This window comes from Galeopterus variegatus, unplaced genomic scaffold, assembly GCF_000696425.1.
Source record: "Galeopterus variegatus unplaced genomic scaffold, G_variegatus-3.0.2 Scaffold343, whole genome shotgun sequence".
NCBI lineage: Eukaryota > Metazoa > Chordata > Mammalia > Dermoptera > Cynocephalidae > Galeopterus > Galeopterus variegatus.
Window position 1 is genome coordinate 384739 of NW_007726454.1, and position 27186 is coordinate 411924.

The 27186-nt window shown below is 35.6% G+C and overlaps 1 protein-coding gene across 1 annotated transcript in view; it reads right to left on the reverse strand.

Annotated features, from left to right (window-relative positions):
• Positions 1 to 375: 375 nt before the first annotated feature.
• CENPK (centromere protein K) overlaps positions 376 to 27186 on the reverse strand; it is a 36133-nt gene continuing 9322 nt past the window's right edge. Inside the window, exons 5-9 of the mRNA XM_008567760.1 lie at positions 14488 to 14570; positions 14296 to 14394; positions 13843 to 13969; positions 3362 to 3415; positions 376 to 1255 (exon numbers count right to left, since the gene is read on the reverse strand). Of these exons, the coding sequence (XP_008565982.1) occupies positions 1097 to 1255; positions 3362 to 3415; positions 13843 to 13969; positions 14296 to 14394; positions 14488 to 14570 (522 nt within the window). The 3' untranslated portion in view covers positions 376 to 1096. The remainder of the gene's footprint in view (positions 1256 to 3361; positions 3416 to 13842; positions 13970 to 14295; positions 14395 to 14487; positions 14571 to 27186) is intronic.

Consider the following 27186-nt stretch of genomic DNA (forward strand, 5'->3'; position numbering starts at 1 on the left):
TGGCTGCACTGCGCTCAGCCAGTGAGCGCTGTGAGCGCACCGGTCATCCCTATGTAGGATCCGAACCCACAGCAGGAGCGCTGCTGCGCTCCCAACGCCGAACTCTCCCGAGTGCGCCACGGGCTCAGCCCTAATTTGCTTACTTTAAATAAGATGAAGTCATTAAGGTAAGCAAGAAACTTGGATGATATATAGTAGAAAACATTTTCAAGTAAAAGCACACACAAATTTATCTCAGAAAACTTATGATACTGAATAGGCTTAGAATTCTCTAGTTTAGCTTGCAATAATCCTGGATGAACCCTATAACATCACAATTTACCTACCTGTGAAAAGTCTTTTCTATTTATAAAAATATGCCACATCACCAACAGCTAGCGATTTTTAGAGAGAATTTTATTAACAGAAAATTCACAGAGAATTAATAAAGTGTCATAAACACAATTTTGTTAGTAATAATTAGCAGAACCAAGAGTGGACTAATATATAATGTCATTTGGTATATAATACACATTAAAATATAGTTTTCATGCTAGCTTTATCCATTAGCTTTTTATATTCCAATTTTTTACAAATCTAGAAATAAGGCAGTACACATGAAACAAATTCACTAAATATTTTTAAATTATGCTGCCTTCTACATTGCTTCAATTTAAAAACCATCTTCAAATTAAATGACCTTTCCATTAAAATTCCTAAATATAAAGGAATGAAGCACTAAATGGAACTCAAAATGCATAAAAGATACTGTCAAATTTAAAAAGAAAAATATTACATTAGCAATAGCAATATCATAAATTAAGAAGGAATTTTCCAGACAATACTGAATAAAGTAAGGTACATTTAATGTCTTATAAGTCTAGAATATTTTTAACTTGCATTCTTATCCATATAACTTAAAACACCAAAGCACTGACAGAATGAGAAAGGACCATTTAAAAATGAGTAATAGATGGCAGCATGTGTCATTTAAGGATAAAAGGAAGACGGACTATGTGTTTTGCTTTGCAAATAATGTTCTTTATCCAAATAGTCCTTTGTTTCCATTTTCCTTGAATGACAAGATTCTTTACTGTGTGAAAAAGAGACCATCCTTTTACTGATGGAAGGCTTCTAATCTTATTCGAGTTGGATCTTCTGGATGTCTCAAGGCAATTCCATTTCGCAGCAGCAGCTCAATATAAGGTGGCCAAAAGGAATCACTAATTTTAACATACGGGTCATGTGGAACATCAAATAATCTATTTATAAGAATCTAGGAGAAAATATTCAAAAACGTACTTTACTTGGGAAAAAGTCAATACAGCCATAATAAAACAAATGTTGACTTCTTTTCTCCTTGAACAACTATTTATATCATAATTTTTATATACTAACTTAAATTGATTTTCTTTTTTAGAAGACCACAGACAGTGAATGGAAAAAGCTTTACAATGAAATCTATGCACCTTAACTTTTGAAAATACTTCTTAAAAACTGGTTAAAAAGCATTTACAACTCTCCCGCTTCTCTTAAGATTAATAATTTTAGAATAAAAACAAATCTTTAAAAAATCAATATTCCACAAAATACATACAAAATGCAAAAGAAAGTCTGCCAGCGTATCTTAATATTTGGGAGGAAAAGAAACCACCAGTTGTGCCCCACCCCACAACAACTATTATTCTGATAAATCTTCAAAACAGTCAATTTTATCATTACTTCCTTCAACTTCATCCTGAATTATCTTTGATTCTTCATCAAGGATGTTGAGGGGTTACAACCACATATTGAGAAGTGCTGAGTACTTGTATTAAATTATACAGGCCAGCATTTCCCAGACTGAATTCCATGAAGTTGGTCTCCTAAATATGTTCTTAGTTATTGAAAAACAGAGTCAAGTAAGCTTGGGAAAGGTTGCTAATGTGAACTAAGAATCACCTGTCTTTCCCAAATCCATTGATATTAAGAAATTTCTTCAAAAAAACTATGCACAATTCTTTGAATGCTAATGTTCTACGAAACACAGTGAAAAATGCTAAATGTAGATCAATTATTATTTTGCCTCCTCTGCTATGTCCCAGGGCCTTCACAAATTACACAACTCAGAAGTGTTAAGGGATTTCTAGGGGCACATAATTAGTGGCAGATTATGGATTAGAATTTGAATCTCTGAATTGCCAAGACAAATCTTTAATTGGAAGATACTATTATTCTGAGAAACATGGAAAAGAAAAAGTATAATTTATACAAATATAAAGTGCCATAGAAATGAATAAAATTACCTGTCAAGGTCTAGTCTCAATAGTACTTCGTAATAACATCAATATCTCAATTTTTGAAATAAAAATTTAGACTACCATTAACTACCTATTTCAAGTCATACACTCTGGGGGGAAAAGCTTTTAGCCTCCTTTCTTTTATGTATCATAAAAAAGAACCAAATATTATTCCTATTTTAGAGCTAGAGCTAGAGCAATTGCTTATTTTAATACAATTTAAAATCTTATTTTCATTTTTAATTTTACTTATAGTAATCAAAATTCTAGTAGATGCCAGAAATGCTAAAAATTCAAATTTAAAACAAGTATATATATTAAATTTTACTTTTCACTGAACTGCAGTTTAAGTATCAGTTACTTTTATCATTGATAATATGAGCCTAGGAGATGAACTTAGGTTTCTAAGTTTTATATGGTATCCCCCATTGTGTTAAAAAATTACACAGGTATTTCTCAGTTAATTCTTGCAATATATGCCACATTAGTGACAATTTTTATTTAAAAAAATTAAAAAGTTAAGTTATCCAGAAGAAACAATAGTTTTTCTAGTTGTATAAACTGAAGTCGCTAGAAATATGTTAACAAAATTCTAATTACAAATCTGATATTTGTATTTTGCATTTCAAAGTAACAGTATTTTGTATTAAGATATCCTGAGGCATCAAAACTAGTTAGTTGGGCAAAAATAGAGGTTAGCACCCAATTCATTAAATTACAATAAAACATGTTTTTTCTTAACTTACTAATGATATTTTAAAAGGCACACTAATTGGTAAATACCCTTCTCTTCACAGACTATTATATTTTCCTCTCTGCCCAGTTTGCCATGGATTGTCATATCAAGACCTTCTGAGGTATTTAATTATTTGATAATCTGCTTGAAGTTCAAAAGCATTTTTTTAAAAGGTCAAAGATACTTTCATAAAACAAGGTAAATGTCAAACTGAAAAAGTTGGAATTACTCAGTCCTTATATTATGACAAAAGAGACTGATGTTATTTAAGGAAAAGAGTATTTTGTCTTTTCTGAGCCTGAGTATAATTGTTCACAAATGACTAAGAGATAACTTCAAAACAAAACAAAGTACACAAAACACTTACCTCTAATATATCATGCAGTGCTATCAGCTGTGCAGTTGATTCTTGAATGTTTTTCTTTGAGAGAAATGTGAAAAACAAACAATTAACATTTCAATTCTGCCAATGGCAGAATATTTAACTGTATTATAAGATTTTTAAAATTAAAATTTCTTATTTGCAATGGTACAAGATAACCAAAATCAAACACTCATAGTTAGGTGATTTAAAAAGAATTCTGAAAGTAAATCTTACTGTACTTAGGTGAAACAATTTCTAAGACAATGAAAGCTTCTATTATTACTATAAGAAACAATTCAAAATATCCAGAGCTACATATATTATACCTATTAAATATAACCATATAAAGGAATGTCTAATGTTTGAACACCCCAACAAAAATTCCCCACACAGATAAGACTCGTTCATCTTTCTACATCTCTTGACAGTGCCTCATATTAACTCAATTCACTGGTTCTTTTTTCCATAAAATGATAGAACGTAAATCTCATTCCAATTCCACCTAAAGAGTTCCTCAAATATTTAAAGACAGCTATTATAAGGTCCAAGTCTTCTCTTATCCATATTAATCATCATTGGTTTCTTCAGTTATTTTATTTTTATTTAGCAGTAAAGCAAGGAATTTTATTAGGGTAACTTACATACAGGATGATGGATCAGGCAGGCAACGACCCAGAGGCATATGCAAGGCGTCTCCGCACTGCCTCTTGGTCAAGCCCAGGTTTATATAGGCAGTTCACACAAAGCAGTGGAAAAAGCCAAGAAGCAATTATTAAGAAACAAGCTAACGTCACTAACTCCAAATGTCTTATGACATTGATTACTATCTTTGTTGGTCTTGTGATGCAGGTAGCCAGACCAGCCTGCTGTCATACCAGTATTTAAACATTAAGTTCCTTCTTTGTACTCAGCAAGCTGTTTGTAGCTATTGTTCAAAATACCTTAGTCCTATTTACTGTATTAACTTTTGAGGGCAAGGTTCACATAAAGGACATAGCAAGTGATAAGCGCTTCAAGATGGAGTAAGCTATGCTCACAGTCTCACAAGTATGTTCAATGTCTTTAAAGAAATAGAACATTAAAAATTTGAGTAAGAAACAAGAAGCTGTTAAAAAATGACCAGTCAAGTTTGCAAAGAAACCAAATAAGACTCCTAAAAATAAGATATATACTTGTTGAAGTTGAAAATTTAATGAGTTAAATAGCAGTAGAAATACAGCAGAAAAATGAATACACTGGAAAACAGATGTGAAAAATTACCCAGAATGTAATTAAGCAAATATTAAAGCAAGATTATGAATCAAGGAAGATAGAGAAGAAAGGTCTACATATGCCAAATCAAAGTTCCAGAAGAGAAAAAAGAGAATAAAGAGGCAATACTAAAAGTTAGAATGGCTGAAAATTTTCCAGAATTAATGAAAATCTACATTACTTTTCCACTGCTCGTGTAATAAATTTCAATAATCTGGCAGCTTAACACAAGTGTATTACCTTACAATTCTGTAAGCTAGAATTCCAACATAGATCTCATTGGGCTGAAATCAAGATGTCAGTAGGGCTGTGTTGCTTTCCGGAGGCTCTGAGGGAGAAATTGTTTCCTTGCCCTTTCCAGCTTCTAGAGGTTACCTACATTCCTTGGTTCATGGCCCTCTTCCTCCATCTTCAAAGCCAGCAGTAGCACATTAAGTTTTTCTCACATCATATCATTTCTGACCTCTTCTGCCCCTCATTTCTAATTTTAAGGACTTTTGTGATTATATTGGAACCACCAGGATTATTTCTCAATTTTAAAGTCAGCAGATTAGTGATCTTAATTCCATCTGCCACTTTAATCATCCTTTGCTGTGTAACCCAACATTCACAGGTTCTGGAGATTAGGACATTGATGTATTCGAGGGTCCATTTTTGTTTTTACTGTTTTTTATTTTTATTCTTTGTCTTTTCTTTTTATTTTGAGGGTTTATGATTCCACCTACCATAAAGACCAATCTACATGTTCAAGAATCCCAGTGAATTTTCATCAGAATAAAAAGACTTCATAACTAGTCACTTCATAATGAAATTTCAGAAAGCCCAAAGCGAAAATATCAAAAACAGCCAGGGAAAAGAGAAATTTCCTACAAAGGGACAATAATTATACTGACAGTTGACTTAACCACTGCAACTTAAGTCAGAAAACAGAAGAATCACACCTTCATTCTATTGTGAAGAAAAAATGGTCAATCTATACTTATTTACCTAAAAATTGCATTTTACAAACAAGGGACAAATAAAATAATTTCCAATTCAATGTAAATTCGGGGAATTTGCCACCCAAAGACTCAGGACATTATAAAGGCCTAAAAGAAAGTACAAATAGATGTGAGATGCAGTAAGAGAAGATGAACAAAGAAACTACTTATTGATTAGCCAGACTTTTACTACAATACACTACCTAACAAACAATGCCAAACATTGGTTTAAAACAACAAGTATTTATTCTCGTTCTTATTGGTCTGCAGTTCCACTGTGGTTTAGCTGATTTAAATTGGCTCAGCTCTGCAGCTAGCTTCAGGCTGCAGGTTGGGATCAGGTTTGCTGTTCTCTCATTCTGGCTGTGAGGGCAGAAGGGGAGGTAGGTAGTATTTACCAGTGCAGAATAGGAAGGAGCATACTTTATTCACTATTTGATTCCTGGTAGTTAGTACTTTACCTAATACTTAGTGGGAATTCAAGAAATTTTTCCTAAAGAAACACACAAGTCAACCATAATGTATATTCATAACTGCTAAAGAACCCAGCAAGTGTTAGGCACTTAGTAAGGGTTCAATACTTTTAACCACATTAAGGGAGGGAGGGAGGAAGGAAGATGGCTGAAGAGAGAAAAGGAAGAAGGGAAGGAAGAACGAAGAGAGGGAGGGACTGAATAAAATTTGATATAGTTTTAAAGTAAACGCATCTAAAATGAACTGTACTTATTAAACCTTTCAATTCAATTGGCATATGGATAACAGAATAATTCTCTATTGAGGTCATGGCCTTGTGAAAACAGCTCTCCAAAATACAAAGAGGAAAAAAAAATTCATTTAGGGCTGGCCGGTTAACTCAGTTGGTTAGAGTGAAGTGTTTATAACACCAAGGCCAAGGTTTGGATCCCCTTACCGGCCAGCTGCAAAAAAACCCCAAAATATAAAGAGGTATTTTTGAATTCATAACGTATTCATCTGCTTTTATATTTAAACCCAAAATGTTTTTAAGTTTTATGAGAAGTTCTAAAATTGGATTTGATAAGTTTACTTTGAAATATGACTAATTGTGCCTTAAAGTTCTTTTGAAATAAAAAATTAATTTTCTTTAATTTATGTTATTTTCAAAAATTGAGATTAGTATTTTTATAACGCCTGTATTAAAGCTACCTCATTCCTCAGAGAACCACAGAATATGAAGGCTTCCCCTTCTACTCCTACTTCTCTCTTTATCCTTCACAGGCATTGCACCCAATAAATCTAAGACAGTCCTACCTCCTTAACAGCTACTTCGTGGATGACCCAAACATTAACTATATATTCCTTATATGTTAAACAGACTCTCAAAGGGGAAACTCAGGAATTGAGTTGCTTACCTAGCATAGCACAATATAAATGTGGTGAAATTAACATACACTTGTCCCTTGGTATCCATGGGGGATTGGTTCCAGGACCCCTGTGGATACCAAAATTCAAGGATGAGCATAGCACAATATAAATGTGGTGAAATTAACATACACTTGTCCCTTGGTATCCATGGGGGGATTGGTTCCAGGACCCCTGTGGATACCAAAATTCAAGGATTCTCAGTCCCCTGATATGAAAGGTAATAGTATTTGAATACAACCTATGCACATCCTCCCATATACTTTAAATTACCTCTAGATTACTTATAATACCTAATACAATGTAAATGCTATGTAAATAGTTGTTATACTGTATTGTTTTTTACTTGTATTATTTTTTGTTATAATTTTGGGGGTTTTTTTTCCCTGAACATTTTCTATCCACAGTTTGTTAAATCTGGGGATGCAGAACCCAAGGATACAGAGGGCCAACTACACTGGTAATCCATGTAGGGCTGGCTTCACTGGCTTATAGGCCTCACTCTCAGGAGAGACTCACACTTAGTTTAATTCTCTGCTGTTGTGTCTTGAAATCATAATAATTTGATCTTCGAGCTTCTGTTTTATAGGTGAAGTCCAACAGGACAATGAAGCATTCATTTTAGCAGTGGAGATACACCAGCAGGAGGCAGCATGTGCAGTCATGAGCACATAGGCACAGCAGGTAATGTGTGCTGAGCAATTGACCTGGCAGCGAGAACACATGCCCCTGCCCAGGCAATGGTCTGAGCCCAGATTGGTATTTGCGATGGAGGCAGCATAAGTAGAAGCAGCAGAGGCTATGCTCATCAGATGGAAAAGGGGCTCTGCTTTGGGACAGCACTGGACCTATGGTGGGAAATCAGCTTGACCACCCATCTGCAGAACTCATCCCTGAGGCACTATACAAATACTAATCTCTGGCTTGAGCACCTGGACAGGAACTTCCATCACCCTGGCAATGAACACTATCACTAAATTATTACAAAATACAAGTGTACATATGCACATTATAAATTATTAAAATTCTTTACCAAGTTTACACTCTACAGTTTTGAAAATTGCTACACCACTGCAGAACAAATATTCACAGGCTTACAAATAAAAACTGAATTTAAAGATCATCACATTTAATGGGAAAAAGGTTACTTTCATATGAACTTCAGGTGAAATTATTAACAAGGAGGATAATATAAAAATATTTTTCCTTTTAAGTAAACATGCAACAACAGAATGTGTAAAAATGTCTTGAATTATATACAATCATGAAGCCACTTTCTATTTCTCCTATAACTTCTACAAATTACAGGAAATATCAGAGAAAACATTAAATAACATTGTACAAATTTACATTTACAATTAATTTCAGACTTACATGAAACTGATGTAGAGTTAAATCTTTTTAGAAAAATGGTACCAAGTGAATCATTAGCTCTATATAAAGTAAAATAAATACTTCATAATAATGTATCAGAAATTTATCCTGATGTTGTCATAGTCTATAAAATACTTTTTTTTTTCTGACATCTGGCCAATACAGGGATCAAACCCTGGACCTTGGTATTATAAGCACCATACTCTAACTAACTGAACAACAAGTCAGCCCCCCTTATAAAATAATAGCTCCCGTAAGAGTTGCATCAGCAGAAAGATCTTTCTTAAACTTAAAAATTTTCAAAAATTATTTGCATTCATGTATTTGCCAGGAACAGAGGTAGCTTTCAATTACACTGATTGAAAAGGAAGTTGATAAAAGTATAAATTTTAATGACCTAATGAATGTATTTGCAGAAAAGCAAGCCAGAAAAATCTTATGATCAATTGAGGTATCACACTAATAAAACATTACTTATTATATTATAAAAAGTTATGGCACCAAGAATAGTTTTGCAATTAGTAAGTTTATATTGTTTGTTCCTCCTGCATCACTATTACTCCATTATGTTTTATAAATAGTAAAATATTTTTAGGGCCGGCCCGGTGGCTCACTGGAAAGTGCGCCGCTTGGGAGCGCGGTGGCGCTCCCGGCGAGGGTTCGGATCCCATGTGGAGACTGGTTCCCGCTCACTGGCTGAGCGCGGTGCGGGCGCAACACCGAGGGTTGCGATCCCGTTGCCGGTCAGTAAAAAGACAAAAAAGGAAAAAAATATATATTTTTTTTTTTTAAAGGAAAAAGCTTTATATTTTAGAATCTTTCATGACACTTTCCTGCTTTTTAAACAAGGGTCCCATGTTTTCATTTTGCTCTGGGCCAAGCATATTATGTAATTAGCTCTGAATCCATGACATGAGTATCAACAGAGGTTTTACTGGAGAAAGAGAACCAATAGCATGTATGTATGTGTGTGTATGTGTGTATAAATTTATTACAAGAAATTTTTACTTTATACAATTGTGGAGGCTGGCTAGGCAAGTCTGAAATCCTAGGGCAGGACCTAAGGCTGGAAACTCAGACAGAAGCTGAAACTTGCAGCTCACAGGCAGAATCCCCTTCAATTATTTCATATGGCATAAATTTGAGCTCCCCGCCCCTCGCCCCTCAATATCATGGTTTTTCTCTGAATGTGCTGTAATTTGTCTTTGTTTTTTTTTTAGTTTTTTTTTTTTTAGTTCAGTCTCTCACAAGGATCTAAGTGTGATTTGACCACCAAACACACAAAAGAATAATTATATTATCACCTTAATAATTATAGATGCTTGAATTCATTAAATTTAAGATTGCATTAACTTTTGGACATTTCACCCTGCTGATGCCAAAGTTTTTTCATACATCTAGCCAAGACATGTCTCCCTCATTCTTTAATGTTTCAAACCCAAGAAAGATATTCTATATATCTTAACTAAACATCATCATATTTTATTTGGCATACTTCCTAGCCAGCTGAAAAATATAGTCCTAATCCTGTCATCCAATATATTTACTATCTAGCCCTCGTAGTTTAATATCATTTGCAAACTTTGATAATGATGTATTCTACTTCTTTACCTAAATTATTGTTTAAGGGCCGAGCCCGTGGCGCACTTGGGAGAGTGTGGGGTTGGGAGCGCAGTAGCGCTCCCGCCGCAGGTTCGGATCCTATATAGGGATGGCCGGTGCGCTCACTGGCTGAGCGCAGTGCAGCCGGTCTCAAAAAGGACAAAATAAATAAATAAATAAATTATTGTTTAAAATGTTCTATAGGGCAATGGTCTAAAAAAAAAAAACTACAAAAAATCTCCTTCCAAGATAATACTAATCCTAATTAGGTTTTGAATTTAGGTAATCAATTAAGTACAATCACCTACTATACTGACAGCTAGTACTCTCCCGATACCAGTCAAAGATTACCACAGAGTCCTTATAAAGCCCTGTAGAAATACAAATTTACTAAAGAAATAGTAAAATAACACTAATAAAAATAATTGTAATTCCTGAGTAAAGACAGCAGAGTAAAGCTAGATCTCAAAATCTCCTAATACCCTTTACAAAATCAAAAAGAGTGATAAAAATCAGCATAAGATTCATTAGTGGTAAAGGCAACAGAATTATAGAATTGATTAATAAATAAGAATGCATAGATTAAAATATAAAGGCTTGAGACAATCAAAAAATACAGAGGAAAAATAAAAAGAAATGAAAGTAATTAAAGAACAAAATGTTTCAACACAAGACATGATAAATGATAAATAAAAGAAAATTTCCATGAAATTAATATGCCCAGAAAAAGAACATATCATCTTCTTCAAAGAAAAAGTGATATTAAATGATCAACGTTGTGGCATATCCTTGTTAAGCAATTAAAGTTCAAGCATAAAGAACTCTTTGGGTACATAGTCAGAAGTAGTGAGTCACGTACAGGCTGGCCTCAAGACTTCTCCACAGCACATTCCTTCCTAGAAGACATGGAAGCAATACCTACGAATCTTAGGATTCAGGGGGGAAAAATGTGCTGAAGACATCTTTTGAGTATAAAGGCAAACAAAGTATTTTCATCATACAAGAATTCAAAGAATAAAACACCCAGAAATTCTTGAACAAATTATTTGTCAAAGAAACCCATCAAATCAAGCAATGGATTAAACTCAAGAATGCAAAAATGAATTGGTAAAAGATAATAAGCACTGAATTCAATCCAACATAGAATGAAAGTTAAACACATACATGAATGGTGGTTTCTAAACACAGTACAAATGCTATACACCTGCCAAATTAAAGATAACACAAAATTGGAATGAGGGTATAGAAGGAAGAGTGTTAATTTTCTCATTTTTCATAGCAGAGAATCAAATAATAATGCCTAAAATTGAGAGATGAAGTTAAACAAACTTATAATCTTTCATATTTTTCATAATTTATTTTTCTTTATATTAGAGTGATCTCTCCAGAACTAAAGTCATTTGAAGCAAAGAAATATTTATCTGAGTTCAACAATTCAACTTCACTCATTATTTTTCTTCTATCATATTAAGTAAAATTACATTTAATACCTATTATTAGCATGTAAAAAATTTCAATGATCCACCCATCCATCAATCCATCCATTTTGCTTCTATATGTATATGTGTTTAGGAAGATGTCTCAAATGATGTTCACCTGATGTTAATTATCTATGAAGGGAATCTGGGTGCTTTTTAGCTCTCTTCTTTGCAAACAACTTTGAATTATAAGATCCAGAGCTGTAGACTAAATTGTGTCTTCCAAAATTCATATATTGAAGCCCTAATGTGAATGTATTTGGAAAAAGGCCTTAAGGAAGGTAATTTAAGGTTAAATAAAATCATAAGGTTGGGGCCCTAATTCAATATGCCTACTTTCCTTATAAGAACAGAAAGACACACTAGAAAATTCTTTTTTTTCCTTGCATGCAGAGAAGGGGCCAATGTGAGAACACAGCAAGAAGGCAATCATCTACACACTAAGAAGATGAAAAAAGACCTTACCAGAAACCAACCCTGATGGCACTTTGATCTTGGACTTCTCACCCTCCAGACTGTGAAAAAATAAATTTCTGTTGTTTAAGCCACTCATTCTGTGGAAATTTTGTCATGGCAGCCCAAGCAGACTAATATATGTAGTTTCATTGCAGGCCAGAGTAAAAGAAAAAGACAGAGAATGACAAACAAATAGAGAAAAAGACAGAGAGAGAGAAACCTATCATTTTGTACCATGTATCAATAGTTGTTAAACTTCATTTAAAAAAAATGAGGTTATCAAATATGACTCAGTGAACCCATGATGGCTTCTGAAAGACAGAGAGAGAGAAACCTATCATTTTGTACCATGTATCAATAGTTGTTAAACTTCATTTTAAAAAAATGAGGTTATCAAATATGACTCAGTGAACCCATGATGGCTTCTGATAATCAACGCTTCCTTTCCTGAATGCCTGAAACCTCTGGTTCTATTAGTGGAAAAGTTTAATAGATTTTTTGAATTTTTTTGAAAAAGATGGGGGAGGCTGGCAATCAAAAAATAAGTCAGTGAGTTGTTATAAAATTAAGATCATTAAAAGGAGAGACAAGGAATCATGACCTTAATGAAATGGTCAATAGAAGGTTGTCAACAATTTCAGAAATGAATAAGAGGTATAAATAATAATGGATAGAATGGAAGACATAGTCCATAACAATGTAAAGCCTACAGACAACTACAAAAAAGAAAGGGAAGAATAAAAAGAATATAGATTGTAAGAAAAAAAGACAGAACCTTTACCTAGTACACCCACATTTATTCAATAAATATGAACTAAGAAGGTAGTATAAAAGATATGCAAGACGAAGACGTACAAAGATGAATTAAACACATCAGGTAGCTCACAGTGCATGGTGCGGAGAAGCTGAAGATAAATATAAATGATAATTACAAAATTGTTTGATTAGTACTAATAAAAGGACACCTAAACTTCAATCTTCACACAAAAAATGTTTGAGCTGTCTTAAGTGGAAATTTGCTATCCTCATCAGATCAGAAGAATTTTCTATGCAGAGGGAGTAGAATGTATAAGGCATAAAAAAGTGAGAAGTCATTGTGTACTTGTTGGAGCTATAGTACATATGGCTGAATGGATTCATGTAAGAGATGGATAAAGAATGGTTGAACATGAGGCTGAAGAGACAAAGTCTAGATAATAAGCCCTTTACTCTAAGTAGTTTATAGACCTCATCTCGTAGACAGTCATCAAAGATTTTATACTGAAAAATCACTAAACTATATACATATTTTAGAGAGATCATTCTGGTGCCAGTTTCAACGCCCATTCCAATTTCAAAAGTTCTATTTATTTATCCTATATATTGTATTAAAGAAAAGGAATTAAAGTGGTTGTTCACAATCTTCTGTCACCCAATGAAATATTTATTTGTTTTTTTGAAGGTTTATTCCATCATAGCTACTATTCAAATGATCAATAACTTATGTTAAACTAACAGATTTAAAACAACATTCTTCTGATTTAAAAAGTTATATAGGTTCATCATGGAAAACTTGGAAAATAGTGAAAAGTAAAAAAAAAATTCTTATCTAAAATCCCAGCTCTCAGACATAAGTACTATTACATTTTTGGGTACAAATTAGAGTAATACAATTTAGTCACCTGTGTTTTGTCTATTTAACTATAAATTATGAACATTTCATTAACTCCTTTGATGGTGCTCATTATTTTTAAAAGCTGAATTTTTCCCATCATATGGATACAATATAAAAATGTATTTAATTAATCACATTTTATTAAACAATTAGGTTGCTTCTAATTTTTCAATAAATATAATACGATGATGGCATATTTCTGCATATGTATGTGTCTATATCACTGAACTATATAAAAAAATTGCTTCTGAACCTACCTAAAATAATTTCAAATATGATTATCTCATAAATGTCTTCTCTAAAACTTACCTTCTTCTTTTTAACATTTCCATCAGGCAGAGGAAAATGGTCTTCTAGAAATTCACCCATGGTAATCAAGAGTTTCTCCTTATATTCTTTTATATTAAGCATTTTAGTTTTCAGTTCATTAAAGATTCTAATAGATTTAAAAAAGTTAAGAGAAACATTTAACTGATAAAATGCATATACACGTGTAACTGGTTATTCATAAAGTTGATCAATAACTTTGTGGAAACTTCATTTGTTCAAACCAAAAAGCTACTTTTATGAAAGTAATATTTTCTATATAACACATAGGGAAACTAAACATACAACCAAGTCAAGTCATTCATGAAAGATCAAGTAACTAACAGTTAACAAAAGTTAGGACAAGACTCATGATTCCTAGTAAACTTTACCTTCTTTTCATCTATATTTCATATAACTACTTTCTTTATTTTAAAAATCTAGAACACAAAATACCTTGATTCAGATAATGTCACGACCTGATTTTTCAATTCATTGTGTAGTACATTAAGAGATTCCATTATCTGTCGCTGTTCGTCTAACCACTGTTGTTCCCTTTAAACATGGAAAAAGAAAACAAACAATATCCAAATAAAACTTTAAATGTCAATTCAACATATCTATATAGTAATTATAACCTAAATATACCTTTCCAAGTCTTCCTTTAACTTTTCATTCTTTGACTGAAGAGTAGATAGTATCATTTCAAGATCATGTCTCAATTGTTGGAACTACAACAAAATAATTCAAATTAATTGCTTAGTCTTTAATTTTATAAATAATTTTATACCTAAATGATAGCAAAATTTATATATTGGTCTGGGATACTCCAGTTCAGAAATCAGTAGTAATAGGCCGGCCCGTGGCTCACTCGGGAGAGTGCGGTGCTGATAACACCAAGGCCACGGGTTCGGATCCTATATAGGGATGGCCGGTTTGCTCACTGGCTGAGCGTGGTGCTGACAACACCAAGCCAAGGGTTGAGATCCCCTTACCGGTCATCTTTAAAAAAAAAAAAAAAAGAAATCAGTAGTAATAGGCCGGCCCGTGGCTCACTCGGGAGAGTGCGGTGCTGATAACACCTATATAGGGATGGCCGGTTTGCTCACTGGCTGAGCGTGGTGCTGACAACACCAAGCCAAGGGTTGAGATCCCCTTACCGGTCATCTTTAAAAAAAAAAAAAAAGAAATCAGTAGTAATAGGCCGGCCCGTGGCTCACTCGGGAGAGTGCGGTGCTGATAACACCTATATAGGGATGGCCGGTTTGCTCACTGGCTGAGCGTGGTGCTGACAACACCAAGCCAAGGGTTGAGATCCCCTTACCGGTCATCTTTAAAAAAAAAAAAAAAAGAAATCAGTAGTAAAAAAGCCTAGCAAACGTGTTTGAAAGGGTAAATATATAGCAAGTCCTAAGTTTTTGGTAATAGTCTTCTTAAATAAAAAAATATAAGAGGTTTTGAGCAATACATTTTAATTACATACTAAAAGGAAAATTTATGATGTATTTTCAGTAATCAGGTAGATTAGATCTCTTTTGTAAGGAGACTATACAAAAACAGACACAAATGAATATGATTTATTCAAAATGTATTCAATCATTCAATCAATATTTACCGATCAGTTATTGACTACCAGGCATTGCTGAAGGAGGCAGGGATGCCAAGGTAAATAGAACAAAGGATGGAATCCAGACAAACAAAAAATATATAACTCCTGCGAGTGATAAATACCATGAAGAAAAAACAAATCAAAATAGAAGTAAAGACATGAGGAGCAAGGGATGGATGTTTTAGGAAGTATGATATGGAAAGAGACCTCTCTGATCAGGTAACATATGAGTAGCAAAGAAAAAAGACAAAAGATAAACCTTGTTACTATCTGGCAAAAGAATGCTCCAGGGAGAAGGAATATTAAGTACAAAGGCCCTGAGCAGTTGTTTTAGGAAGTATGATATGGAAAGAGACCTCTCTGATCAGGTAACATATGAGTAGCAAAGTAAAAAGACAAAGGATAAACCTTGTTACTATCTGGCAAAAGAATGCTCCAGGGAGAAGGAATATTAAGTACAAAGGCCCTGAGCAGTATGTGCTTGAGGCTTAGAGGAAGAAGAAACAAGAATAAAGTGAATTACAATAAACTCTGTACTTTATCTAATATCCTTTGTTTACAGAACATATTAGTGTTCCATTCTCCTGGTCTCAAGAGTTTCCATTAGCTTTTTCTAAATCTAAGTCAGTGACAAGTTAAAGATGAATATTATAAATGCTTAAGCAACTATGAGAAAAAAGAAAGGAAGAGAAATAGCTAATAAGCCAATAATGGCAATAAAATGGGTTTATATTTAGAAATATACAATAATCCAAGAAAATGGGAAAACAGAAACAGAGAAAAACTAGGACAAATAGAAAAGATAAATCAAGAATGTAGATTGCAACACAACTATAAAGTATATATTACATTAAATATTGTCTAACAATAGAATTAAATTAGAAATTAATAATTGCAAAGTATCTAGAAAACTTTGCAAATATTTTGATAGTAAAACACAGTTCTAAATTATCCATGGATCAAAGAAGCAATCAACAAAAAAAATAATTATGAATGATTGAAAATTAAAACATCAAAATGACTGGGATAAAGTTAAAGCAGTACACAGATGAGAATTTACAGCGCTAAAAACCTTAAAAGAAAAGAAAGCTCTCAAAAAAAGAAAAGAAAGCGCTTGAATTAATGACTTTAGCTTCTACCGTAACAAACAAGAGCAAATAAAACCCACAGAAAACTGAGGAAATAACAAGAAGACGACGACAAAGAAGAAAGAACTTAAATGAATGAAATAATTTTATAAAAAGGAAAATAAGGGAAAATCAGTAAAACTAAAAGCTGGTTCTTTGATAAGATCAACAAAACTAGTCAGAAATTGCAGGTGGGGAAAAGAAACAAATTTCCAACATAAAGAAGGAGAGAAGGGACAACACTACAAACACTAAAATGATAAGGGGAGAATGTTATGAACAATTTTATATCAATAAATTTGACAAATTAGATGAGTTGGACAAATTCTTTGAAAGACATCATCAAACTACCAAAGCTCATTCAGAGACAAATAGAAAACCCAACTAACCCTAAAGAAACTGAATTTGTAGTTGAAAACCACAAATCAATATCCCTCATGAACCCAGATGTAAAATCTTAATAAAATGTCAACAAATTGAATCTAGCAATGAATAAAAAAGATTAATAGTCATCCCTTGGTTTCTGTGGAGGATTGGTTCTAGGACACATGAGGATACCAAAATCCTCAGATGCTCTACTCTCCTATATAAACTGGTGTAGTATTTGCACTGTATTGTTATTTTTTATTTTTTTTCTTCTGAATATTTTCAATCTGCAGTTTGTTGAATCTGCAGATGCAGAACCTGCAGATACAAAAGACCAACTGTACATTACCGTAGTGGGATTTATCCCAGATTCCTGTTAATTAAGTAGTTGAAAACCAACTTTAAAAATCAATCACTGTAATTCACCTCATCGACAGACTTAAAAAAACATTTAATCATCTCGATGAGTTCAGAAATAATGACAAATTTCAATATTAATTCACGATTTTAAAAATAAAAGACTTCATAAACTATAATAGAAGAAAATTTACTCCATCTAATTAAGAACACCTATGAAAAACCTACTGCTAACATCACACTTAATGGTGAAAGAGCAAATGCTTTCCAATAAGATAAGGAACAAGGCAAAGATGTCCACTCTTACCACTTCTATTCAATATTGTACTTAGGTTGAAGTTTGCTGTGGAATTGATTGCATCCCTCGAAGTCCAAATATTCAAAGCTTAATTCCCACTGTAATTGTTGAGGGTGGGAAATTCTATTACGGTGAGGCCTTGAAGGGGTGATTAAGTTGATGGTTTAATGGTGGTTGTGGGTGTGGTTCTGAGAGCCTTACAAGGAGAGTGAATGAGGAACTGATTCTCTGCTCCACCATTTTCTGCCATGTGAGACCCTACATTGCTGTAAAGCCACCACCAAAGAAGACCCTCACCATATGTGTTCCCAGGACTTTGGAATTCCTAACCTGTGGAACTGTAAGCAATAAATTTTGTTTTCTCTAAATACCCAGTTTCAGGTATTTTGTTATAAGCAACAGAAACGGAGTAATACAGAAATTTGGTACTAGAGAAGTAGGGTGTTGAAAATATGCAAGTGGCTTTGGAACTGACTGTTGAGGAGAGGCTGGGAGAATCTGGAGGACTGGTTAGAAAAAGACAAGTTGCTGGTGGGAGCTGAGAAGACAAGAAAAAGAGGGAAAGCCTGGACTTCTTAAAGATTGGTTAAATGGTAGTGAGCAGAATGTTGATAGAAATATGTACAGTAAAGGCCATACTGAGATCTCAGATGTAACTAAGAAGGGGCTTATTGGAAACCAGGGCAAAGATCACCACTGCTATGAACTGGCAAGGAATTTGGCTGCATTCTCTTCATGCCCAAAAGATCACCATTGCTATGAACTGGCAAGGAATTTGGCTGCATTCTCTTCATGCCCAAAAGTATTATGGAATGTGGAACTTAGGTGCTGACCCAGGGTATTCAGTTAAGAAATTTCTAAGCAGCAAAGCATTAAGGAAACTGCATGGCTACTTGCAACAGCCTATGCTGAGTTATGGCAGGAAAGCTATGACATAAAGCCAGAATGTATAATTAAAAGAGAAGCACAGAGTAAAGATCTGGAAAATTTGCAGCCTGGCCATGTGGTAGAGAAGCAGAGACCATTTTCAGGAGGAAAATGCAGTGATGCTAAGATTAATACAAAAGAGTTTATCAAGAGAAGCAGGGAAAGCCCTGAAGGCACTGGGGCCAACCCTTCCATCACAGACCCAGAGGCCTAGGGAGACAGAATAGTTTTGGGGAACACAGCCAAGGCACCCTCCATGGGATCACTGCCCAGGGCCACCTCACAATGCTGGTCCCTGCACCAGCACCCTGGCTGCTTTGGCTGTTTCAGCTGTGGCTAAATTGGCCCCAGGTATGGCTGGACCTACAGCTTTGGAAAATACAAGCTGGAAGCCTTGGCAGCATCCATGTGGGGTTAAGTCTGCAGGCTCACACAATGCCAGAGCTGTGGAGGCTTTGCACTCTCCACCCCGATTTCAAAGGATATATGGGAAAGCCTGGGGGCCCAGGAAGAGATCCGTCACAGAGGCAGATTCACCACAAAGTCTTTGCTAGAGCGATGCAAAGAGGAAATGTGGGGTCAGAGTTGCAGCTGAAAAACCCCACCAAGGCCATGCCTAGTGGAGCCATGAGAGCAGGACAGCCATGGAGACCCCAGAATTGTGGAGCTAACAGTGTGCAACACCAGCCTGTGAGAGGTGAAGCATCACCTGAGACCAGGAGAGCCATTGAAGCAGAGCTGCCTGAGGACTTGGGGACCCAACCCCCACACCAGCATGCAGAGGAGGTCAAACATCCAGTCAAGATACATGATGTGCTAACTGTAAGATTTAATGCCTGCCCTGCTGGGTTTCAGACTTGTTTGGGACCTGTTACCCCTTTCTTTTGGCCTATTTCTCCCTTTTTGAATGGGAATATGTACCCTATATTTGTTCCACTATTGTATCTTAGAAGTAGATAACTTGTCTTGATTTCACAGATGAGACTTTGGACTTTGGACCTTTGAATTGAAACAAGTTAAGACTTTGGGGATGGAATGAATGTATTTACCTGTGAATATGACATGAACTTTGGGGGCCAGGGATGGAATGCTGTGGATTAATTGAATTGTGTCCCCCAAAGTTCATATATTAGAAGCTTAATTCCCACTCTAATTGTTGAGTGTGGAAAATTCTATTATGGTAATTGAAAGGTGGGCCTTGAAGGGGTGATTAAGTTGATGGTTTAATGGTGGTTGTGGGTGTGGTTCTGAGCACTTTAAACAGAAAGTGGGGCCGGTCCAGTGGCGCACTGCTGTAGTGCGCCGCTTGGGAAGCGCGGCGGCGCTCCTGCCGAGGGTTCGGATCCCACATACAGACCGGTTCCCGCTCACTGGCTGAGCGAGGCGCGGGAGCAACACCGAGGGCTGCGGTCCCGTTGCCGGTCCCGGTCCGGTGCGGGGGCGACACTGAGGGTTGCGATCCGTTGCCGGACATGGAAAAAGACAAAAAAAAAAAAAGAACTGACTCTCTGTTCCACCGCTTTCTGCCATGTGAGACCCCTGCATTGCTGTAAAGCCACCACCAAAGAAGACCCTCACCTGATGTGTTCCCTGAACTTTGGACTCCCTAGCCTGTGAAACTGTAAGCAGTAAATTTTGTTTTTTTTATAAATTACCCAGTTTCAGGTATTTTGTTATAAGCAACAGAAATGGACTAATACAAAGTTCTGGGACAGTAAAATAAGAAAAAGAATAAAAAGCATCCATAATGGAAAAGGTAAGTAAAACTGATGTCAGATGACATGACTTCCTACAGAATCTACAAAAAAGCTACTGATATAAAAGTGTTTCTCAAGTTCATTGGACACAAGATAAATACAAAAATATTGATTGTATTTGTATTTACTAGCAATAAATACAAGGGTACTTCAAAAAGTTCATGGAAAAAAAAGAATTTAAAGTTAAATAAAAATCTTTCCATAAATTTTTTAAAGTACCCTTATAATTGAAAATTGAAACTAAAAAATACCATTTAATAGTACCAAAAATATCAGATACTAAAGGGATGACTTTTTAAAACTTTTTTTTCCTTATTTTTCTTGGGGGGGGGGGGTTGGGGTGGCTGGCCAGTGTGGGTATCGAAACCCTTGACCTTGGTGCTAACCACACCATACTCTAACCAAGTGAGCTAAACCGGCCAGCCCTAAAGGGATAAATTTGACAAAAGATGTATAAGACCTGTACACTAAAAACTAGAAAACAGGTGAAATAAATTTTTTAAATAAACGGAGACCTAAATGCAGAGATAACACAGTGCTCACAGATCTGCACTCAGACTAAATAGGTTAAAAATATCAATTCTCCCTGTACTAACCTATGGATTCAGGGAAATTTCAGTCAAAATTCCAGCAAGCTTTTTATGGGGTACAATGTCAAGCCAACTCTAAAATATACACGGAATGTGAAAAAATTTTGAAAAGAAAAACAGAGTCAGAGAACTCATACTACCTGACTTTTAAGACTTATAAGGCTTCAGTAAACAAGATAATGTGGTACTGGTCTAAAGACAGAAATAGAACAAAAGAACAAAAATATTCACAGCACAAAATAGAGAACAAATGGAGAATCCAGAAATACACACATATATGGTCAACTAACCTTCAATAAAGGTAAAAAAAGAAATTCAAAGGAGAAAAGACAGTTTTTTCAACAATTAGTGCTGGAACAATTAGCATCCATATTTTTTAAAAAGGACCCTTTATCAATAACTCAAATACAAACATTGACTTAAAATGTGTCATAGACCTAAATGTGAAAACTAAAACTTTAAAACTTTTAATAGAAAACATATAAGAAAATATTTGTAACCTTGAATTGGGTATACATTTTTAGATATGAGCACAAACCTTGAAAGAAAACTTGATAAAATGGAGTTAATCACATTAGAAACCTATGTCTCCAAAAGACACTGTTAAGAGAATGAAAAGAAAATATCCAGGAAAGGGTTAACTTAGCATACCTCGGTTGTAAAAACCTTGTACATCACCAAGAAAAGCCTGTCTTCAGGTCTTTGGTTGGCTTATGGAAGATGAACTCTGAGCCATTGGAATTTTCTGCCTGGTAAGAGTATTTCTGTATGCCTAAAATACTGGGCCACATGGTACCAGTTTGATTAGAGAGTCCATGCTAACTATGTGATTTGTGGTATATTCATTTTTGTTCTGGGGATCTGGAGTCTGAATAGTGAAGGTCAGTCACATGAGCTCTAAATGCATATGTGACTGATACCCAATAAAAAAACGTGGACAACAAGGCTTAGGTGAGCTGCCCTGGCCTTAACAATACATCACAAGAGTTGTCACATATAGTTGCAGGAAGAATTAAGTACATCCATGCAACTCTACCAGGAAAGAACTTCTGAATGCTTCCCCATGAGCTTTTTTCCTTTGCTCATTTTAAGTTGTGTCCTCTCACTTTAATAAAGTGTAACCAAAAGTATAAGTTTTTCTGAGTCCTGTAATTCTATCATTTAAATCACTAAGCCCAAGGGTTATCTTAGGGAAAATTCTGACAAAACTGACCTCACAAGTGGGATTTGCAATAATGACCCCTGCTAGCTCAAACATAGCAAAAGCACTGTTTGGGAAAAGATGACAAGGCATGGGATGGTGAACTTTGATGCTTGATAATTACCGATATGAGACAACAACTATGCTGTGATTAGTTGCTGAAAGTAGAAATTACGAATGAAATTTAGAAATGATAGAATCAATTCCCATAGAGTTAGCTTACTGGATACATAAGGAAATGTAAAATAATGAGAAGCAAGGTAAATACACAATTCCTTTGTTATTTTTAACTGTAATAGCTAAAAGGAAAGTAGTGTTAGGACAAATACTAGCACTACACCAAGTTTGGATTTTTGCCAGTCTAAGCAACAGTTGCTAACCTAAGGGCTGCTCTCAAAGAAAGAAATTATGCCGGATCATTATACCATGGATCATTTTAATTCATCACATTGGAAATTTGGTGGACCTTTTCAATACTGAGAATCATTATCATTCATTCTGTGGAAACATTCATGTATTATTTATTTTATTTTTTCTTCTCTTCCATTTTTCAATATTCTATAAGTTCTAATGGTCATATTTTGTAATTCTACTTTAGTTTTCTTTCTTCTATTATTCCAATTTTCCTTCGTTTTCTCCTTCCTGACCTATTCTTTAGGAGACTGCCATGACTATAATTACCAACCTTTTTTGTGTGTGTTTATATCAGCTATCACATTTTCATTTATAAGGCCTCTTTCATATATTCTTCTCCTTTTAAAAATAGCATTATTGAGATTTAATTCACATAACATACAATTCACCCAGTTAAAGTGTGTAAGTCAATGGTTTTTAGTATATTCAGAGTTGTGCGAATCTCACCACAATCAATTTTAGGACATTTTCACCACCCCCCAAAAAAATCCTGTCAGTAGTATCCATTAGCAGTTATTTCACATTTCCTCTCCAATCAGCCAGCCTTATATAGCCAGCAATCTACTTTCTGTCTCTATAGATTTGCCTATTATGGAAATTTCATATAAAGGGAACGATACAATATGTGGTGCCTTGTGACTGACTTCTTTCACTTAGCATAATGTTTTCAAGGTGCATCCATATTTTAGCATACATCAATACTTCATTTCTTTTCATTGTCAAATAATGTGCCATCATATGGACATATCACATTTTATTCATTCATCAGTTGATGGACATTTAGTTTGTTTTCCCTTTGACTATTAAGAAAAACGGTGCCATGAACATTCATGTACAACTTTTTTGTGGGATACATGTTTTCATTTCTCTTGGGTATATACATAGGAGTGAAACAGCTGGTTCATATAGTAACCCTTTCACCTTATAAGGAACTTCCAAACTGCCTTCCAAGTTGACTACCATTTTACATTCCCACCAGCAGTGTGTAACTGTTCCAAATTCTCCATATCTTCACCAACACGTTATTGTGTTTTGATTATAGCCATCCTACGGAAAGTATAGTGGTCCTTTTTTAAAATTGGCATTGTGTTATTTTGTGGACTCAAAATCTTTTCTTATCCCTTGGAAAGTGTTATTTTTTTAGATTTTCATTTGTTCCCTGAATTATCACTCATTGAGATTCACTTTTGTTTCTGGATTTCTGCCTTTATATTTAGAGTCATTTCACAAATGTCCATGATAGTTGCCTGGATACTCATATTTAAAACTCAAAAACTTACTGAAAACCCTATGTTTATAAATAGGGCTTTTTGATGTGTGGCCACCCACATTTTCACTGGGCACTCCCATATATTACTACTTACGGATCTTTTCTCTTGGGTCATTTTGCTTCTCCAGAGAAGACTGTTTTATCTCCTATCTGAAGCTATGTTTACACCAAACTGCAGGACCTCTGGATATAGAGCAGGGCAAGGAGCTGGCAGTTCCACCAAGCAGCATAAAAAATTTATTTGATCTTTCTGACATTTGACCTGAATCCCTCCCCTACTAAATACTCAACCAGCTGTCCCTAAGTTGAGAGTCTCACTAGTTTAATGTCTCCATATCATATACCTTCAGTTTTCAGGTGTATGGGTAAAAAGTTAGCTGCTTGACTGTAAAATAGAGTAACCTAAGAAGGTCTAATAGTCTGTGTCCTGACTTTAAAGGAATCTCCTTTTTAGCTTCACACTTGAACTCTGAATTCTGCAGTACAAGGTTCATTCAAATTCCAGGACTTTCTTCAATTCTGTAGGGTAGATAATCTCTTTTCATCACTATTTCTGTTTCTAGGCACATGGATACTTATCTCTTTCTATGCTCTACTATCTTGTTAAAATTTTTGTTTGTTTCTGTCTTCTCTCCTATATTTTGACCTAATGGACTGACACTTCAAAACATGCCATTACTGACATTTTTGTTAAGTTCTCAGAAGGTGTCATAGTTCCTACTCGCTCCCCCCCCACCGCCCAATTCACATCTTCTCAAATCTAAAATACATTCATTTCATCCAATTTCCCCAAAGTCATAATCTACTCCAGCATTCACTCAAAAGTCTAAAGTCTAAAATCTCATTTAAATCAGATATGGATAAGGCTCAAGGTACACATCCTTCTGAAACAAATTGACCTCCAGCTGTGAACCTGTGAAATCAAACATGTTATGTGCCTCTAAAATACAATGGTGGGACAGACATAGGATAGACATTCCAATTCCAAAAGGGAGAAAAAGGAAAGAAGAAAAGGGATACATGTCCCAAGTAAATCCAAAATACAAGACAAATAACAATAAATCTTAAGGTCCAAGAACAATCTTCTTTGGCTTGATGCATGCTCTGCTTTCCAGGCCCACTAAGATTGTGCCTTCTGGACACACTGGAATAGTAGACTTACTCCTGCTGCTTTGCTGGGCATGTGTTGGGCCCCATAGCTTGGCCAGACAGCCCCACAGCTCTTAGCATCCCTGACCCTATAGCTTGGCCAGACAGCCCCACAGCAGCTCTCTGCCTGGGCCTCACTTCTGGGCATCTCTGTGACTGTGTAAGATGGTTCTCCTGGTCTGGGGTCCCAAGCTCAAGGCTGTGCTGTGAGGTCTGTTCCTTTGAAACCGACATGGAGCCAGCCATGCCCCCTGGCTTGTGCTCTTGACATGCTGGTAGAGATTTGGACCTCTGGAGGGGTACTGTAGCCCACATTGTACTTGGGCCCACTGGAGCTGTACCTGGGGCAGCTGAGGAACTCAGTGTCTGAGTGCTGGGCAGTGTGCCCTGAGGTCCCACATGCTCCTGTGGCCCCTGCTTTGCATTCTTCCATTATCTTGAACAATAGCTCCTGGCTTCAGTCGTGATGGCTGACTAATCTCCTTATCAGATGGTCATTTGGTCACAACTTTTGAGTTTTCTCCTGAAAAGTCCTCATTATTTGCAATATGGATGAGAATTTTTCAAACCTTTAAATTTTGCTTCCTTTTTGATTAACAATTCCATCTTCAAGTTATTTCCCTCTTCTCACATTTTACTATACAGTCAAGGGATGTCGAGCCACACTTTCAACACTTTGCTTAGTTATATCCTCTGCTAAATAACTTTATTGCACACAAGTTCTAATTTCCACAAAACACCAGAACATGAACACAATTCCATCTAGTTCTCTGCCTCTTTGTAACAAGGATAGCCTTTTCTCCATTGTACAGTAAACTTCTAATATTATAAAATATATATTTGGTCTTGGTCCCTGCTTTCTAGTATACAACTATTAAAAAAATCCTTGGAATCTCCAAAGGAATAAATGTCTTTTTATATACTGATGCATTGACTATTGGCTGGTAGCACCTAGGTAGTTTCAGGATGGGGGCTGGTCACCAAAAACACCAAGGCACGGTTCTCCAGGGGAAGGTGGAGGAGCCAAAGGTTAAGCTGATTACCAATGGTCAATGATTTAATCAATCATGCCTATGAAAGAGGCTTCCATAAAAACCCAAAAGGACTGTGTTTGGAGAGGTTCTAGATAGCTGAACACATGGAGGTTTCTGGAGGGTGACACACACTGAAAGAGCATGGAAGCTCCATGCCCCTTCCCATATGCCTTGCCCTATGCATCTCTTCCATCAGGCTGTTCATCTGCATCCTCTGTAATACCTTTTATAACAAATGAGTAAACATAAGTCAGTCTTTCCCTGAATTCTGCAAGCCACTCTAGCAAATGAATCAAACCCAAGGAGAGGGTCATGGGAACCCCTGATTTATATCCAGTCAGAAGTATAGGTGACAACCTACTTCTTATGACTGACTTCTGAAGTGGGGGCAATCTTGTGGGACTCAGCCATCAATCTGTGGGATCTGACACTAACTCCAAGTAGATAGTGTTAGAACTGAACCAAATTGGAGGACACCCAGTTGGTGTCTGCTGGAGAATCATCTGTTGCAGAGTCTGCCTGAAAATTGGTTCCTGGTGAGGAGAAATCCCTACACATTTTGGTGACCAAAGATGCTGTGTTGTACTGAGTGGTGGGAGAGCAGGAAAAACACTTTGGTTTTTTTCTATCTTTAGAAACATGTTCCTCATTTCCATATGAGACCTCATCAGAATGGCCTTTACTGTGGATTTTCTACCAATATTGTATGTTCATGATTACTTAGCTATTCTCTAAGATTAAGGCTTTTTCTACAACTCTCTTTTCTTTCTGAATCTTCATCAGAATCACCTTTAAAGATCTGCTCACAGCAATGTAGGCTTTTTCTAGTACTCATTTTAAAATTCTTCCATCCTCTACCCATTACCCATTTCCAAAGCTGCTTCCATATTCTTTTGGTATTTGTTATAGCATCACCCCACTTCTCAGTAACAATTTTCTGTCACAGTCCATTTGGGTTGCTATAATAAAATACCAAACTGGGTAGCTTATGAAAAATAGAAATTTAGGGCTGGCCAGTTAGCTCAGCTGGTAGAGTATGGTACTGACAACCCTACATCAAGGGTTCTGATCCTCATACTGGCTGGCTATCCCAAAAAAAGGGGGGGGGATGTATTTCTCACGGTTCTGGAGGCTGGCAAGTCCAAGATTAAGGAGCTAGCAGATCTGGTATCTGCATAGGGCCCACTACCTCATAAACAATGCCTTCTGGCTGTGTCCTCATATGATGGAAGGGGAAAACGTTGGTCT